Here is a 13,470-nt window from a genome sequence, read left to right as displayed (position 1 = left end):
AAAAAAAGCCCCCCCCCCAAAAAGCCCTCTGTCTCCCCCCCCCGAGGCAGTATTTAGTGCCCAGCTTTCTCACAAGGGCAGTTTTATGTGCAGGGAAGGAGGCATGGAAAAGAAGACCTTTCCTTTTGAGCTCACAGATTTGCAGTAATTACAGAATCACTTCCATATGTGGCTCTCTGGCTGCCTTCTCTCTGCCCCCACCACCCCTCTCTCTCCTCTCTCTTCCCAACTCTTCTCTCTCTCTCTCCCCCTCTTTCATTTGCATTCTCCCCTGTTGCTCATTTTTTACGCTTTTATTTTTTTTTCTCTCGCAGTCTTCGTATTCTTTACTTTAAAACCACAGCTGATAATCAAAACATCTTGTTATTTTTTCTTTCCTTTTTTGTTGCCAGATGCCAAAATTGGTGATTCAATTAGAGGGAGGAAAAAAAAAAGTTAGTGCTCTTCTCCAAGAGAGGAGGAAGTGAAAGAAAGAAACTACAGACATGGTTGGAGGGGGAAAGAAGCGCAGAAGAAAGTGGACACATATGAAAAAGAATTAAAGAAATGAAAGGAGGCAGGAGCGGAGCGTGAAGGAGGGAGAGGTGGAACAGAAAACGAGGGAGGGCTGGAGTAATGCTTTCTGACAGAGGTGGGTTCAGGATGGGTTCATGGTGACATCATGGCTGATTTTTTTTTTTTTTTGAGGAAAGTATAGACAGGAGAGCCGTTCACCTTTCATTGGACACACATGTTGGGGGAAATAACGCAGAGAAAGAGAGAGAGAGAACTCATTCGCTGGCACACTCGCTGGTGGCTGTTCCGACAGCCTCTGAGTGCACCCTGAAATATGCACAAAGACGCATACAATTTTCATTTTCTCCCTTTTTTTTTGGCTCTGCGTTTCTCGCTTTCCAGCATGACGTACATTTCGCTTTCGCTCGAGTCGTGGCATATGTGTTTTGGTGCCCAGCGCATACATTTCCCCCCTTTTTTTTGCTATGAGTAACTCATTTTTCCTTCGAGTGGTATTCCTCTGTGTATGTTTTTACTTGAAGGCAGTTGGACTCTAAATGAGCCCAGTTTGCCAGGCAGGATGAATGCACTCCTTCTTTTCACAGGATGTGTGTATAAGTCCCTCTAACGGAGAAAAGTGCAAGGAAAGTGTACATTTATGTGTGTATGTGTGTGGATGAATGTGACTTTTGAGCGGGGTGTGTGTGTGTGTGCTTGCTGCCTGTCTCAGAGCGCCACCAGACTTCTGATGACATCAATCTAAATGTGGGGAAATAGTGATCTCATTGTGGGCATCTTACCCTCTCTTTAATTCACACCTCTTTCTCTCCCATTCCCTCACACCTTTGGGCCCTTCACCTTTAAACCCCCTTTCCCTCCCCACCTCTCCATCTCCTTGCAACCCCTCTAACCTCACTTCCTCCCGTCATCATCATCACCCCCCCCTCCTCCCCACACCTTTCCTCTCTCCTTTCTGCATTTTCTTCCCTTCCCCTCTCTCTCTCTCTCTCTCTCTCACTGAGTCAGCCCCAGGCCTCCGCTCTGTTCCTGTGCGCGAATGCTAATCCGATGAATCTAAAGTGGAAACACACGACCAAGCGCGGCGTTGCCATGAATATTTCATATCTTCCCCCAAACACACCCAGAGAAGCTGCAGAGCTATGCGCCGAACAATGCCCGTGTTTTGCCGGATGACTTCCTGCGAGGGATCGCCGCTCTGTCCTCTGCGAGAAGCGGCCCCTGCGTAAGGGAACGATTGATGTCAGGGGCAGTGCGTCATGATGTCACCCGGCTGAAGTTAATGATACGAGAACGGCGGGGGCCGTAGGCCATGTATCCAGCGGTGCCCGGAGAGAGAGAGAGAGATAGCACCCTGATCCGTCTTCATTATCCCCCCCCCCACCCACCCACCCACCCCTCTCTCTCTCTCTGCAGCCTCCCAGACACAATGATCATAAATCTTGGCCTGGAGCACACTTCACTGACACTGAAACACAAACACTAGTAACCTCTGACCTTCTCACTGCTACTGCCTCGGCACGCTCATCCATGCACACAGTCGCAGGCACACACACACACACATCCTACATGCTGCAGGATGAGTGTAAGCTCACTGTCATACTCTAATGAGGACTCCGCACCGGTACACAATTAAGTCGGCTCCTCGTTCACCCGACTGCACATTCTGACACATGCTGGCCCGATGGCCTCACGCCGACTTGAAATCCACACCTCACTCTTATTATCGCACTTACGTCGAGATAGCTTTTGAACTACAGCTGTATTAACTTTCTTGTTTCCTCTGTTACACAACTGCTGATTTAGTGCTCCTATGTAAACAGCCAAGGGATTTCTATTAGCCTTAGTGGCCTTATGAGCAACACACAAATCAAATGCAAACCAGATAAGAATCTGCCCGAGGACTTTCTGCAGTATGGCTCTGATCTGTGCTTCCTGAATATAAAGTTTTGGTCCAGAAGGGAGCAGTGCCTCTCATTCCCCATTCATTCATTCATACTGGCAAGTCCACATCAGAAGTGTTTAAAAGAATGATTCAGTGGGCTACTGTAGACCATATGTTGCTGTAAAAGTCACATGGACAGGAATAGCAAAATGAATAGCCTACAGATAAGTGAGTTTTCCTGTGAAGGTGCCCAGATTTTTGAAATTATTATTGTTATTATTTTTATCTTGGAGACATATAGAGGTCAGTATAAGTGAGGATAAAGATCTATGTGTCAAGCGAGTTGCAGAGGCTTACAAGCAAAGAAAAAGAGCTGAACGTGCATGTACAGGTGGCTCGGGAAGATAAGACACGTGTTCAGCGAGTGCGCATCCTCCGTGGCTGGCTTGAGAAGGTAGAAGTGTCCGCTGGAACGTGCCAGTTGAGGTGTGCCCACTCCTCCCAGTTTTGAGGTTTGAGGTGCTCCTCATAACAACTTGAGAAAGATTAAATTGAGAAAAACAGGGCACACACCCAGAACCACAAGCACATAAACACAGATCTGAAACACATGATCTCATATGAAGAGAGAGAGGGAGGGAGGGAGGGAGGGAGGGTGTGTGTGGGGGGGAAACGTTCAGGGGCACACCCAGATGTGTCGCTTTGTGCCGCTGCTCAGCTCTGCCATCTCACCCGGGACTTCCCTGCAGCTGATGTGCCAGCCCACGAGCTCGTTTCGATTTAGAAGCTTAAGTGATTCGGTCACAGATATGCATCTTTTTGGAAGATAATCTTGACTTTTTCAGACACTAATCTGCACCATGTTTGGCAGGATGTTGACAGATGTTGTGCATGCTAAAAAATGTCAGCTGCGCATGCCAAATTCTGGTTTTCATTTCATTAAGTGCACAATGTTTTATGGCGTATCGAATGTCCAATACTTGTCTAATGGGTTGCAAAGGGTTGCTGTTTTTAATATCCAGTGCTCTTAGTGCCGCAGAATATTATTATAAGCAATCTAAGAGAGTGGCTAAATTAACTCTGAACCAAACAGAACATGTAACTCCAGCTTGTTAGCACGCTGAGCAGACAGGCAGGACATGAGTTCATTAAATAGATACCGCTACGAATTCATGACTAAAAATGGAAAAAAAAAATGTGCAAGAATTAAAAGCGCTGCATTCCTTAGAGTAATGCAGATAGCCCGCTGCCTTTCAAGCCAGTGTTTTAGACAAACATCATCTTATGTTGAGAAATGATGGAGTTATAGCCATTTTTGTCCAGTCTGGAAAACAACATTCTGCACAAATGCGATATCTCTTGTGATCTTGCATTATATGTTTAGCTCTTGGAGTATGTGTTGTGAATGACTCTCAGCTACAACCACACCAGATTTGAGCTCAATATTTGTAAAATTCACTGAGGTATAGTCATTGTTGTGCAGGTTACGACTGATTAGCTGAGGTGACCTTCTTAAATTGGGTTGACTCCAAGAGTTAATCAGTAGTAGATGTGCACCTGGTGATTACTTTCTGAGAGTTTCACTGAAATCCTTTCAGTGGTTCAGGAGATACTTTGCTAACAGAAAACAGGGTTGACTTTGAAAGTTAATGTCAAGGTTTTAAGCAAAGATCTCACACAGTGTGTTGAACTTGAAGTATGTGTTGGGGACAATGCTCAGCTACGACCACACATCTACTCTTGGCTCAGTATCTGTAAAATTTGCTGATATATCGCTCTTTTTGTGCTTTCCAAGGTCAGTTGGCTGTGGCGGTCATGTTGAAGTTGGTCGACTCCAAAAGTTAACCAGTTGTAGAAGTACACTCACTGAGTAGTTTCTGAAAGTTGAATTAAAATCCACCCAGTGGGTTATGAGATACTTTGCCAACAGACAGACAGAGTTGAATCCAATAGTCGTGGCAAAGTTTTAAATTTATATCTTGCTCAATCAGTTAGTGCTCAGAGCACAGGTTGTGGGTCAGTCTCAGCTACTACCACACCAAACCTTAGCTCAACATCTGCAAAACTGACAGAGTTAGAGGCATTTTTGTCTTTGCTAAGGTCCCTTTACTGTGGCGGGCATCTTGAATCAGGCGGACTCCGAAATGATGTTCATCAAATGATTACTTGCTGAAAGGTTCATTAAAATCTGTTCAGCAGTTCACAAGATATTTTGCCAACACTACAGACAAACGAACACACACACACACCGACGCGGGCAACAACATTATTGTTCCACCTTTGCCCAATGGCTTTCAATCAAAACAGCATGTCGAGCTAAACCCAAACAACACGAGGCTTTGTTCTGGCTGCTAAAACTTCCTCTCTTAATAACCCTGGCTTATTTCACTTATCGATGAAACATGAATGATCTAAGACGCCAAGCGCCGTTTGGAGGCAAACTGACTCCTTAACCAAGAAGCGGGAAGAGGAGGGGAATAGAAAGAGCTAGAACAACAACAACAAAAGCACAAATGTTTTACCCAAGAGAGAGAGAAGGCAGGGAGAATTAAAAACAGAAACCTAAACTCTTGGGGCCTTTCTCCTTCCCTGCTGGCATTTTGTGGCTTGTGAAAAAATGCGCTGTAGTTTTGAAGTGTTGGAGTCATGTGACACGGGGAAAGGAAAAAAAAAAGAAGAAGAAAAAAAAGGGCTTTATGAATCACGGTGTAATTATTTTTTGTTGAGAGAGCGAGTGTGTGTCTGTATTTTAGGAGTGAAAGAGTGATTTTAAGAGGTAGCGACTCGGGGAGGAGGAGGAGGAGGAGGAGGAGGAGAGTGCAGGAGGGGGAGCTGAGGAGGGACAGGGTTGGAGGCTCACTGCTGCTCTGTCTCTGCCGCTGAAGGGACGCCTGTTGAACGTGCACTCCTCTCTCCTTCCCTTTCATTGGCTCGAGCCGCTCGTCGGGCCGTCTTCGCCTCCGTCTGTCTGTCCGCATCATCAGATGAGAGCTCGTGAGTAACTTTTACTCCGCTTTGGAATGAATCAAGAGCTGGAGCCAGGGTTTGTTTTCATTCGCCTCATGCACTCCCAGCTAAGGAAGATGGAGGCTTCACTTATTTATTTATCACTAGGAACGAGTTAACAGTTTTAATTGAAGACAGAAACTGAGTGTGCGCGTGTGTGTGTGTGTAGCCCACTTTGAGGCCATTAATCATGTTCCAAAATCTGACCGGATTCTCATGTGTAAACACTCAAACGTCCACATGTTTGTTTGCGTTCTGCGCTTCAGTTTGTTTTCCCTTTTTGTGCTCCATAAACACGAGCGTGACACTGAGTTTATGTGAACTCGACCATGTGTATGCCTGCATGCCCACATGTGTGCTTATTAGCGAGTGTTTCAAGTGTTACCCTGTGCCTGTGGAGCTCTTTATTATTAGCATATGTGTGTGTATGCGTGTGTGTGTGTGTACAGCCAGGCTTGCATGTGTTTGATGTGTATTCACCAGAGAAGTCACCAGTCCTTGACCTGTTTTTTTTTTAATAACTAGCATATGAACACTTGGAGAAGAGAGGCATTGTTTTTCTGTTTTTGTGTGTGTGTGTGTGTATTAAACAGCACCGGCTGATTCCTGCGGAGTGAGGTGTGTCTCTGGCCGTAGTTTACTTGGAAGTTTATTCATTTTGCTCCCACGACGAGCAGGACGTCAGTGAAAATTATTTATGGATGTTTGTGATTGTGCTGGATCAACAGGTTCTGTGTGTCAAAGTGGTGTATTTAGTGTGAGATTTTGGATGATAAAGACGAGTCACTTGGTATCAGAAAGCATCTTCCCCCGTTTGCTCCTCCTGACGTGACAAAGGGCTTCAGCTTTTGCACCTGCCGTCCACAGCGCTTATTTCTGACGTAAGTGCGAGGGACAGCGAGCGAAGGGGTCCAAGTGAGTGATCCTCGTTCCAGGGCCGCCGACATCTGGTTTGACACAGAGTCGTGACATCTGGAGTGGAAGAGGCCGAGCTCATCGCTGAGGCAGAGAAATGTCAGTGCACTCTCCTCCTCCTCCTCCTTGTTAAACCACCGTGGGTTTTTTTTTTAAAGGCAGCAGCTTTACCTTATAATATTATCTGAGCTTAATCTCCAACATACCAGATGGATGGATGTGCTGTGAGTCACATTGTGGTTGTGACTTCTTACACGTCTGCTTGTACACCTGCCTGTACCTGTCCACCCAAGTTAATGAAAAGTATGATTTTATGTCCAGGAAAATAAGAATTGCAGACAGCTTTTTGATTAACTTAAATTAGACAGTTTTGATGACTCAGATGTAAAGTAAAGATTATATTGACAAAATGCACAGTCTGTTTTCTTTAGCCACATTTATCACATCAGCTTGTGGCGCTATCAAAGCTGTGAGTGTACGCATATATCTTTTGAACAGCTGAAACAACATTTGGCACACGAAAGCCTTTGTGTTGCAAAATCTGCAAACAGTCTCTCCTTGTGACACAACTCGGAGCGGTAAATTAGGGAGTTGTTGATACCTGTCTCTTTCTGGAATTTCTATAGCAATTAGGGCCAAGCTGAGGGGAGGGGTTGGCCAGGTGATTTGAGAAGAATCGAGGTGCTCTGCACCACCACGCTGTAATTACCAGGGAAACTATTTGCACAGTGCTTCCTGTGTCTATTTTTGCAGGTGTGCCACTCTGATTGTGAGGATTTACATTTTTCGATCCCCGGTCGTCGTTAAGAAGGGGTTGAACAAATTGAAACTTGTGGGGAAGTGTGATGGCGTGCATGTCGTGTGCTTGCATGTGTGCGTTTGGGCCTGCGTGAGCTGCTTTGACTCCTGCGGCTAAAGGCAGCGGCGGCGGCGAAATCCTCCCATTATGCATTGCTTTATACAGAGAAAGGATTGTTTCCACACTCTGAGTTGGGGGAGTGACGCACCTTCATGGTTGACTCCTTCAGTAATTACCGCATGACACATTTCAGCAACAACAACTTTACCTTTCATGCCTTTACTTCGAGTCTGCCATATTGTGAACCCATTTGTGTTGAGGTTTTTTTTATTATAAAGTGCTCTCTTGTTTTGCTTGACTAACTGCTGAGGTCTCTGCGCCGACTCTAACCATATCACAAAAACAGCAAGTTGTCAGGATAATTTCATCAAAGTGTTTTATGTCTCACTGTCAGTTCTCCTAACTGCTACACGTCAACAGTCTACTATGTGACAAAACAAAAAAAGATTAATGGATTAATATTTAATGATTTATAAACGACAAGCAAACGGATTGCCTAATGTCACTTTCCAGTGGCACTCCTTTAAAAAAAAAAAAAAAAAGAACTTCTCTTAAGAGACAAATAGTCTCACAGAGGTGCCTCTTTTGCATTGTTGCTATAAGCAAATATGTGTTTGTGGGATGCCAAGAGCAGGCAGATGTCAAACAAGTTTCAGGTGATGGAATGCAGGTTTGTTTGGAAACACCGGAGCGTCTGTCACTCCGCGTCTCATTTGGAGCCATTAGCCAGCCACTTGTTGAAAGACTGGAAGCTGTCAGCCTCACATCAGATAGGAGCGGGAAGGATATTGTTTTCACTGCCAAAATACTGCTGACGCCACCTAAAAGATCAGATAGTGCTGTCGCGGTCGTGTCTCAGTATGAAAATTTGAATGTGTACGAAGAGCAGTGCGTAAATCCTCGCGGACACGTCAGGCAGCGGCGATGCTCATTTTGGGGGCAGGCAGTTGGAAAAGCCAGTCTGTCAACTCGGTCAGGAGGACACATGGACTGTGAAATCATTGTTTCACCTCTGCGCTGGTATGACCTCATGTACCAGCCAAACTTAAACATACCCCTCTATGTTTCAAGTCATTTCCTCTTAAACATAAATCACTTGAAAACGTTGACAACTGAAAGACAGGGGCTGGAAAAACATGTACAATTTCATGTAAAAAAAGGAGAAAAACAATGCTTTCTTTGCCAGGATACATGGCACAGTTCATCTTTCTTGAGGCTGTGAATTTACAACTCAGCCCCTCTCAGGAGGGTTTTAAGTTGCTGCTCTGCACAGGCTGCTAGACGTGTTTTTAGGTTTTCCATTTAGAAATGTTGTAGCTGTGTAGGGGAAACTCATCAAAAAAACCTGCAAACTTACGTACATTTGGAAACAGAAGCAGCTTTTGAAAACAGCCGTAAATATCCACTGAAATCTAAAGTTGAAAGTCAGTATTGTTTTTTGTTTTTTTTAAGTTTTTATTTTTGTTTCCCCTTGACGGGAATATGAATCATCTACCAGTACACAAAGTGGGAAAGCCGAGGCACCTACAATCCTGCTTGTATACGCTGAGTATTCACTAGTGGTTTCTTGTGCTGACTAAAAAAAAAAAAACAACTGCCTGTCTTGGTTGTTTGATGCAGAGCTTCCTGAGATGCCGTGATTTATTTGCTATGTTTGACTGCAGTTCTTATTGCCTGGGGGGTCGCACTCTGTCACAACAGTTAAGGCACAATTGTTGTTTTGCTCGCTGAGGATTCGATACCCTTTGTTTGACAGATATGCAGTCTCTGGGAACTGCTCTCCCTCTCTGTGTGTCTTTCATGCACGATTTTTCTCCTTGCGCCATCTTTTTTTTTTTTTTCCAAACTCTTGAGCAAACAAGAGAATCTCCTGCTCCCTGGTCGTGCCTTGTCTTGTATCTCTGCCTCCAAAATTGCCTGCACGGTTAAGTTCATTTTAAGTGATACCTGGTGTCGTGTCCTGATAAAATTAATGGATTTTCTCAAGGGCAACTGGTGATACGACGTTCAACTTGATGAACTGCTGTGAGGTATGACACGCCACTATTTACTGAAACAAGCAAAGTAAATTTAAACCTTTGCGTTGTGCCATTTTAGGCAATGATGGAAAGTCCCTGCAGGAGGAAAAGCAGCAGCAGCGAACCCACCCAACGCTGGTGCTCCTGAAATGCCTGGTACCTCCTTTGTGCCCTCTCCCTCAGGCTCAGGGGAAGTGTGGAGGCCCTCCATGCCCATTTGGCCCAACCTTACAGGCAATGAGGTCACTCCAAATTCCCCCTTATCCCCTTATAGCCCCAGACGGGCTGGCGAGGTGCAACTACCACAGGACCCGACATAAAACATAAATGGCTCTGTAAAAAGCAACTGGGCTGATGTGACTCATTAAAAAATGCTGGCGCCAACTCTTTTTTTCATTTTTTTTTTTATTAATTCATTATTGTGTTTGGGGAGCATGATGTTACTGGATTCTATTTTAAAATGCTGTCTCTGTGTTGTAGCTTTAAAGTCAATTTCATTCGTCGCCCACCCCCCAAAATTTATCCGAATGCACGGTGGCACCACGGTTTAATGGGTGACACTTCCTGCGACTGGGCTCCCTGAAGCTCATTTTAATCCGAGGCAGATTGGTGTTGTTTCATTTCATCCAGCAGGAGGAGAAAAATCACCTACATACTGCTCTGCTATCACTTGTTACACCTCTTTCTGTCGTCTTTTGTTTTCCAGCTCTTTAAGCCGTACAGCCGTTTTGAGAGCTGGTTTGAGTTCATGGAGGAGAGATCCAAATGGGCCAGACGCTTGCCAAACACATCTGAGCCTGAGCGTTAAGTCGCTGGCAGCTTTGTTTTTCTAGCATATACCTCTTCTCCCATTAGGCCCACTGTGAAATCTTTAGTGATATTTTTGTGCGTTAGCCACAAGAAGTGGAACCGCCGCACAGGGTCACGGTGCAAGTTGTATAAGCAAGTTGGAGGCTTGAGAAAAGGGTGGAAAAAGTGGAGAAGATTATCGAAGGCAGGTTTCGATGAAGATTAAACTGGTAATGGTGAAGATGTAAAGCAAGAAACACAGAGAAGGAGAAGGGGAGAGGAAGAAAGATGGTAGTCTGTGTTGGCAGGATGGGGGTGGGTGCCTATCGGCGGCTGCTTCTTCCTGAAACGTGGCCACCCCTGCCTGGGTCCTGGATGCACATGTGGAACAGTTTACTGTAATGGAACTCTAAATTAGTGGTGGTTTGAAGCTGCCTGCAGCAGTAGGGTGTAATTAACTGGCTCTGTTGAAAGAGACAGAGCCAGAAAGAGAAGCAGGGTGGGAGCCAGAGCCTTTTGGAAAAAAAAAAAAAGGCATGGGGTAAGAAGTGTGTGTATGTGTGTGTTCGAAAGGGGTGCTCTCACACATGTGACGTGTGGAGATTTTTGTGTACTTGATTGCAGTTAGAGAATGTGCAGTACATATGTGTGTGTGTGTGTGTGGGTCTTGGAAAGCTCTTCAGTTTTTTCCTAGGCATGGCGCCACCCCTTAGTGCCCCCGTGTGCTCGGACCCTGCCACTGTTCCTCTGTACTTTTTCTTTTTTTTTTTCTTTTTCTGCTCAGTTCAGCAGTTCACTGGTTCAGCCTTAGATCTCCCTCCCCCCCCACCCCCCATTTCTTTGTTTATACCGAATTCATTACCAAGATTTTTTCCCCTGTCTTTTCTCCCAGATTCGCAAGCCACAGCAGTTCCAAATTCCTTGGCTCTGTTCTTTTTCAAAGCCACATTTTAAAAACAAGCTGATCACACCACCCACTCATGAAATCACTCTAAGGAAGCAAACGGCAAAAAAGAAAACATATTTTTTCCAGATTTTTTCCCCCTCCCGTCCTCTTCATGTGCTAAGAGTCAACAGCAGGGCACAACTGCAGCCTTGTCCACTCAGCCTGTCCTGTGCCTACTGTGACCAGTCAAAGTGATGAGCAGGCTGCAGGAGGCTAGAGCCAAAACCACTCTGTGGGACGGGAGCCTGACCTTAAGAGAAGATAGTTGGAAGTGACAGCATCAGTTAGCAATCAGTGGATCTTATTCGCCATCAGCCCCCTTCCTCCCTCCCTCCCTCCTTCATGCTCCGGACCCCGTGTCTGGGCCTCTGGTCCTGGGGGAAAGAAGCAAAGAGGCAGGCTGCTGTGCTAGGCTGGCAGCAGAAACAGAGGAGGTCTTTATAGTAGAGTTCTGGTGATTTAAATCATATGGCATAGCCTGGAATCACTGTAGAAGTCTGGAAGCGCTTCAAAACTGCAGGAACAAGAGCTCTCTCTCTCTCTTTTTTCTGACTCTTTTTCCCCTCCTCCCTCCCTCTTTCTTTCTCGTTCATCCCTGTTATAACTTTTTCCAAACTTCTTTATTTTCTTTTTTTTCTCTCTCCCTCTCTCACCAAGTCCAAGTTTGTCTGACTTCTTTCTTTTTATTTTCCCTGCATGTCTTTATCAGTCATGGTTCTCGCCATCCCATCCTTCTCAACTTCCACTTCCCTTCCCATTGTCTCATACCAGTTGGTATGAACCTTAAACATCCTTCTTTCATTAAAACTACAGATGAACTTTTCACTCCCCTTGAATGGAGATGGACTCAAGAGTTGATGTGAGGTGAAATCCAGTCAGGATCTTAACACAAACCACAGATTTAATCATCACATTCAAGCTAATTAGAAACACTTCGCCTCGTGTTTTATGAAATTAATTTCTTTGTAAGAAGAAATTCAGATTTTTTCTTCTCTCTCTTTTCCTCAGAAAACTGACTGGATAACTCCTCTGAAGCGGACCGCGGCTTTTCTCTAGCACTTCGGACGACTCATACGAAGGACGCAGATCTCAACTTTTGCCAAGGACGTCCAAGGGGTGACAAGAGCCTAGCGGCTTTGCTGTGGACCCCTAAGGTGCTCCGTCGCTATGGCTACCAACAGGGAACAGCAGGTGGGTCACATGACCGGCTTCCCACCTGCTGTCTACCCGTTCCCCTTCAACTCCATGAGAAGCCACTCCCCCTTCGACCTGCTGGCCAACAGCAGCCTGTTTGGGAGATTTGGGGCCGACCTGCCAAAGGAGATGGCGGCTCTCTGTAAGTCTTTTTTTTTCATTACCATGTGCCGCTTGCCCTTCCCCTCATTTATCATCTCTGTCTAAGCTGTAAGTGTACATACTGTCCAATATGCAACCGTTTTCTTCATTTTAGTCAGGTCCCATTAAACAATTTCACTGGAAAGTGGAATATGCAACTATTTCAATTGCACTTCATTATGTGTAATTTTGTGTAAAAACTGGAAACTCCGGAGTCTGTTTGTGATATATAGGTTGAGCGGTAGAAAAAGAATCCCTCCCCACCAAAGAAACCATGAGACAAAAAGTCTGCTTTCATCAGTGCAACAATTACCCTGCTCCTGTGGTTTCCTTATATGCTTGTTGCTTGTAGATGATGTGGTCATGACCACACACTCTGGCTCCGGATCCACTGGCATGTGTGTGCGCGGACCTCTCACAAAGCTTTTGTGAGGCAGACAACCCACAAGTCTGCAGAAGGAGACAAAACAACATTCTTTCTTTGTGATAGAATGAGTAATGAGCATTAAGAAATATTTTAAAATAAGCCATGTTGCTGTGTTTTTTAAAAAAAATTATATTTATTTAGACTTGTTTGTAGAAGGAAAGGTGAGCTGGAGGCAAAACACAACGTTGTGTGTCTCTTCTGGTCTGATGTCAGGTTTGCAGTTTTAAACCTGGCCACAGGGGGCACTGTTGTATTCCTAAGGGTCGACCTGGAACGATGTACGGAGCACAAAGAGGACGTTGATGGCAGTCTAGTGTTTTTATGTGACATGCAAAAAAACATGCTGCCAATGTACACTGATCATCGTTCAAAACACCGTTGTGGCTGAAAACCCACAAATGAACAGCAATATTTTAGGTCGGGGGGTGTGTGTGTGAAACCACAGTAGCAGCAGATCCTCATTTGGTTGTCAGTGTGAGTGGAAAGAAACGGCTGAAAGAGAGAAGAAAGAACAAATGCTTTTGTTGATTTAAAGGTAAGCAGGAGTTATTTGAAATCTGATCTGAGTGTTAAAGGGGTTGAAGGTGGTGGAGGGGTAATGATGGGTGTGGGTGGCAACAGCTGAGAGCAGAGTGAGTCTACCCCCCCACCCTCTTCACTTGTGTGCGCAGTCCCCTTCTCGCCCCCAACGCAGCATGCCTGAGCACCACTCCAGCCTTTCAGCTGTCAATCACTACCCCGCCCCCACCCCCTCCACCCCACCTCTTCCTTGTCACC

At 45.3% G+C, this 13,470-nt stretch overlaps 1 protein-coding gene across 1 annotated transcript in view; it reads left to right on the top strand.

Annotated features, from left to right (window-relative positions):
- Positions 1-5,208: 5,208 nt before the first annotated feature.
- The window catches only part of rarga (retinoic acid receptor gamma a), a 38,550-nt gene continuing 30,288 nt past the window's right edge, over positions 5,209-13,470 (top strand). Inside the window, exons 1-2 of the mRNA XM_017415103.3 lie at positions 5,209-5,392; positions 11,940-12,267. Of these exons, the coding sequence (XP_017270592.1) occupies positions 12,099-12,267 (169 nt within the window). The 5' untranslated portion in view covers positions 5,209-5,392; positions 11,940-12,098. The remainder of the gene's footprint in view (positions 5,393-11,939; positions 12,268-13,470) is intronic.

Source organism: Kryptolebias marmoratus, linkage group LG8 (genome assembly GCF_001649575.2).
Source record: "Kryptolebias marmoratus isolate JLee-2015 linkage group LG8, ASM164957v2, whole genome shotgun sequence".
NCBI classification, from domain to species: domain Eukaryota; kingdom Metazoa; phylum Chordata; class Actinopteri; order Cyprinodontiformes; family Rivulidae; genus Kryptolebias; species Kryptolebias marmoratus.
This window is presented reverse-complemented; position numbering and strand designations above follow the sequence as displayed.